Source organism: Peromyscus leucopus, chromosome 16_21 (assembly GCF_004664715.2).
Source record: "Peromyscus leucopus breed LL Stock chromosome 16_21, UCI_PerLeu_2.1, whole genome shotgun sequence".
Lineage (NCBI taxonomy): Eukaryota > Metazoa > Chordata > Mammalia > Rodentia > Cricetidae > Peromyscus > Peromyscus leucopus.
In genome coordinates this window covers 14,835,909-14,840,956 of record NC_051084.1, presented here as the reverse complement: position 1 = coordinate 14,840,956, position 5,048 = coordinate 14,835,909, and the positions used below count along the sequence as shown (strand labels likewise).

The 5,048-nt window shown below is 56.5% G+C and overlaps 1 protein-coding gene across 2 annotated transcripts; it reads right to left on the bottom strand.

The window, feature by feature from the left end:
• Positions 1 to 229: 229 nt before the first annotated feature.
• Cryaa (crystallin alpha A) lies at positions 230 to 4,843 on the bottom strand. 2 transcript variants are annotated; one of them, XM_037200027.1, is made up of 5 exons: positions 4,737 to 4,843; positions 3,789 to 4,079; positions 3,470 to 3,538; positions 2,257 to 2,379; positions 230 to 944 (listed from the first exon to the last, which is right to left on the bottom strand). In XM_037200027.1, exons 2-5 carry the CDS (start codon positions 3,975 to 3,977, stop codon positions 735 to 737), a joined length of 591 nt encoding a protein of 196 aa, XP_037055922.1. In that variant the 5' UTR covers positions 3,978 to 4,079; positions 4,737 to 4,843; the 3' UTR covers positions 230 to 734. The 2 variants fall into 2 exon arrangements, with proteins under 2 accessions (XP_037055922.1, XP_028740908.1); XM_028885075.2 differs by lacking the exon at positions 3,470 to 3,538 and having other exon boundaries at positions 4,737 to 4,840.
• Between the last annotated feature and the right edge of the window lie 205 nt (positions 4,844 to 5,048).

Below are 5,048 nucleotides of genomic sequence, written 5' to 3'. Positions count from 1 at the left end.
CTTCAAGGTCTGCTCTGGTGAGGGAAGGGGAGAGGGCACCTGACACCTCCAGCATGGGTTAGGACACAGTACTGCAGAGCTGGTTGCGGAGGGCACCGTGGACTTAAGAGACAGGATAGAATGCCGGAAACCCTCTCCGGGCAGGCAGGAGATGCCTATTACACCCTCCCGGGTGCCCCGCCCCCCCCTGCCAACCCCAACGGAGGACAGCACGACACCAGACTGCAAGTTGCTTCTGTCACCTGCTCTTTATTGTCTGCCAGGGGCTCCATTCTCATGGGTGACCAGGGTCCCCAAGAGCAATACTACATAGAGAAAGTCTCAGGAAGAGGGGTTGAGAGAAGTTGGCGGTCGGAGCCCAGCACATGAGCCTTCAGTGAGTACGGGCAAGAGGAGAGGCTGCCACCCAGGGGCCCGGCAGAGGGCTCTCAGAGTTGGTTAGCCACCACCCACTCTGCCTTTGGAGCAGCGCTCAGATGCCACATTCCAGGAGGACAGATCGTATCTCAAGAGTTCCATGCCATCATTCCCTCCAACCGGCCGGTGTTGAGCCTGGGTCACCCTGAACCCGCAGCACCTCAGGCCAAGACCCCAAGCTCTCTAAGCCACTCCCCCAAACCCTCAACCCTCTGAGAAAATGGAAAGGGAACAAAGAGAAAGAAAGGAAGGTAGGAAGGCAGACTGCTGTGGCCCCTGGGTCAGGGGCCTCAGGGGACAACCAAGGCAAGGCCTGCTTAGGACGAGGGGGCCGAGCTGGGCTTCTCCTCCCGTGACACAGGAATGGCCCTCTCACTGTGACCAGCATCCAAGCCGGACTGGACCTTGGGGCCAGAGAAGGTCAGCATGCCATCCGCAGACAGGGAGCAGGAGAGGGCGGACTGGTCCACATTGGAAGGCAGACGGTAGCGACGGTGGAACTCACGGGAGATGTAGCCATGGTCATCCTGGGGACCACCAGGGAGGAGCATGGTCAGGGGTGATGGGGCAGCAACAGCCACCATCCCACACTGGAAAAGGAACCTCTCAGACCACACAAGGTGCCCGGGGTCCAGATGGTCTCATGGGGCTGGGCTTTAGGACCAGACCACCACCAGTTAGCCACTTCACCATGAGATTTACAGAGCCGCAACCAGACTCCTGAAATCCTGGAATCATAGCGAGCCTCCAAGGGACCTCTGGCAAAGGCCAAGCACAGAGAGTGGGCCTGCTCAGGGCCTGTGCTGTGGAGCTGGCTGTCGCAGATTCTGTCCTAACTCCAGTGAACTATACTGTCCTTGGTTGGGTACTCTTCCCAGCTCCCCCTCCCCTTGGACCCACAGGGACTGCCCAAGACCAGGGCATCAGCAATCCCACCCAACAGAAAGCTTCAGCCGGGCAGAAAACCCACTTCCTCCAGAATTCTGGGCCTCCAGACTCAGCTCCCTGGGCCCAATTTCCTCCATCTTTAGGGGCAAAGGCCAAGAGGTAGAAGGAGCCCTCTGAAGCCTGGCCGAGGGTCAGGGAAGCCTTGTCCTGGCTTCAGTGCATATGGAGCTTGGTTCATCCTCACCCCCTTCTAATGCTGACAGAAAAGCCCGTCCAAGAGAAACTAAGACTGGGGCCAAGAACCTTGCTTCTAGCCTTCTCTGCCATCTGGCTCACATGGGCGTGACACACCTAGCCAGCCTCATTGAGCTTCCTGCACAATCCCAGCTCTGTCAGGAGGCACTACTTCCAGCCAGGCCCAGTGCCTGGGGCTCCCTCAATCCAAAGACCTGAGGGACCTCCCCATGACCAGGAACCATGGGTCGGGGTGGGTGACTCCTGGGAAAGAAGCTTTCCCGGCCTGGCAAGCGACCTCCTTAAGCCTCAGGACTGTCACTCACTAACTAAGATACCACAGGGGCTGGGCAACTTTGGGTGCGTATAAATGCCAGTTCTTCTGTCTAGGGTTGCATTTGTAGTATGGCTCAGAGGGGTCACCTTCAGCGCTCTCCTTTCCCGAGGTCCTTTCTAATCCCCTGTCATCCAGAAGATCCAGGGGGACAGCTGGAGTTGTGCCCAGTACAAGGGTCCCTCATCCTGCGTCCCTGAGCCCCACTCACGCTGCCTGGCCCTGCCAGGGCTGAGGACAGTGACCTCCATGGTCCTGGAAGGGGTCAGCCTAGCCCAGGAAGATGTGGCCCCTCCCAGCAGGAGTGGCTGAGCCAATGCAGCCACCCATGGTCTCCCTGGGGGTACAGGACCCACATACATGGGGCTACCACCCAGACTCACCTGCCTCTCGTTGTGCTTGCCATGGATCTCCACGAAGTCCTCCTGCACCTTCACAGTGAGGTCCTCAGGAGAGAAGTGCTTCACGTCCAAGAAGATGACGAACTTATCCCGGTCAGATCGGACCTGAAACCCAAACCCATGTGTGAAGCTCCCCAAAAGGCCACCAGCTCCAGGGACAAAGGACAGACAAACAGCTGTGTGATCTCTGCTGGGTGGATGGAACCAGGCAGGGGAGTGTCCAGCCATCAGAACTGACAGCCAATCTTGTCACACCTCTACTTCCACGGGCCAAGGAAGCCTGGAGCTGGGTCTGTTCACCTGGCCCTACAGGCAAGATCACCCCTGACTCCAGACCCAAAGATTGGGCAATGCTGGGTCAGCCAACTGATTGCAGGGTGGCTGGCTAATCCGTTATAGGTTGGAGAACTAGTTATAGTAGGATGGTTGGGGGGTAAATGAGTGGCTTGGCTGATTAGCGTCCAAGTTATTGGTTATGAATTAGCTGGCTGGCTGATCATCATCAAATGGCTAGTTACAGGCTGACCAGTTGTTTGGTTATGGCCTAGTGGTTAGTTATGAGTTGGGTGGGTCTTAGCATGTTAAGTAGCTTGTTGACTAAGTTAAGCTGGTAATGAGGTGGGGTGGGACTTAACATGTGAAGTAGCTGGCTGATTAAGTTTTTAAGTAGGTGATTGGTTATGGTTGATCATGGACTGGTGGGTTTGACTAGATGAGAACTGGCTGGCTGGTAGGACTAAAGTCCTTGATATATCCACAGTCCCAGGAGCCTGCCTTGCCTGTCAATCCAATGCTGCCAACAACTTCATAGCACCACTGTCTGCCAGAACAAGCCCTTTGCACTCTCCTCCCTCTGCCCTGACTACAGCCTGCATTTGGGCAATTCGCTTCCTCGAGCTGGGGCTGGATCTGCTCTGGGAGCCTTCTTTTAAAGCAAAGGGAGGCTTAACTCTTCCAGCACTGCGGAGCGCTTGGGTAGGAAGGGATATAGCCTTTTGGCCTTTCTTTGGCCATCAGGGGAGCTAGAAGGGAGCCCCGTTTGCAGCTTTGCCGGCTGCAGAAGGCTCCTGGCCCGCTGGAAGGAAGCCCCTCCTTTCTGTGGTTCATGGCAGTACATCCCACCCCCACCCCACAAAGAGAAAGTACAGCCAGCGTGCGGCCAGCCCAGGACGCTTGCCTCTGCCATGGAACTTGCCTTGATGGGGTTGTTCTTGGGGTTTCCAGCATGTGGTTGGTGCATTACAAACCACATATGGGTCATGAGCTGATGGGAGGAAAAGACAGCGGTCGGGCTCGGGAGGTCTCCTCCTCCTCCGACCCCTTTCCCAGCGATGATGTGGGAGTTTTGGGCAGCTAGGCGTGTGAGCTCCCACCCGGCCTCTGCAGGGTACGAGGCCGGGAGAGTCAGGGACGTTGCCAGAGGAGAGCACAGGGCAGTAGGCGCTCCCTAGCTGTCCTCCAGACAAGGCCGAGACCCCTCTGACCAGCAAGGAGTCAGCGCGGCTGCGTCTTACCTCGGAGATTCCAGAGTCCAGCACCGTGCGGAAGAGAGACTGGCGGTAGTAGGGGCTGATGGTAGCAGACAGGAAGGGCAGCAGGTCATATTCAAAAAGGCCCTCGCCGAAAAACTGGTCGAAGAGTCGGCTGGGGTAGAAGGGCCCCAGGGCGCGCTTGAACCAAGGGTGCTGGATGGTGACGTCCATGTTCTTCTTGGCAACGCAGGGACCGAAGGCTGGCAGTGAGTCAGGCAGGGGCCTCTGGGCAGTGCAGTGGAGAGCTAGCGTTCTGGCCCTCCCTATATACGCCTGCACAGAATAGAGGTATTAAGGGATTTCCCAAAATGCCTATGCTCAGCTCAGAAGGGAGGCTGCACTGTCAGCAGCTGGGATGTTCAGCCGCCACCGCAGTCCCAGCCTCACACACTGAGTGAGCAGCAGGGACAGGCTCTCAGTCCAGATGTCCCCAAGGAGGTCGGAGGAGAGTCTTATCCTCCAGGCCTGTGCAAAGGCAGTACCATTGTCCTAAGGGATCCTCCTGGTCTCCCTTGGAGGAAGAATTCAGAACCCCGTTTCACACATGGGGAAACTGAGGCACAGAGCTCAGCAAGCCTTCCCCCAGATCTCCCAGCCTCCACTGAAAGCATGTTGTTCAAAGCCCTTTTCTTACTCGTAGCAAAAATTATACGGCTCACAAAAATTTCAAGGAAGACACTAAACAATGAAGAAATTAGCCAAATCCTGTTCCAGTTCCGGCTCTTCCAAGGGTGTCTATATGCTTCCAACAGCCTGCCTGGGTATGATTCTGAGCTTTCCTCTGTGCTGCCCACCCTGTGCCACCCACCCTGTGCAGCCCACCCTGTGGTCACCATCCTCAGCAAAGCCTCAAGTCTCCCCAATTTCATTTCACCATGGGTTTTAAACCAGCTGCTTCTGCCCGGTCCAGGGCTTATGCAAATCACTTACAGGTCTTCCAGGGTCTTCTGGGCAAGGCTGGAAAGGATTCTGCTCCTCAGCCTGGGACCCTCATTCGGGTATCACCAGGTGGAAGACATCTCTGAACTCCAGGTGTGTGTCTGGCGCTGGCGAGTGATAAAAGGTCCTAGAACAGAGGCGGAGAACCACCTTTGCCCTGAAGGCTTGTGATCCCAGAGGAGTGATTTCCTGGAGTCCCAGCAACAAGTACCAATTAAGATGCACGTGACACCTGCTGCAGGAAGCGATGGGGACCTCCCAGTCTGCCCCCCACCCTCCACAACACTTGTTGCCCACAACTTA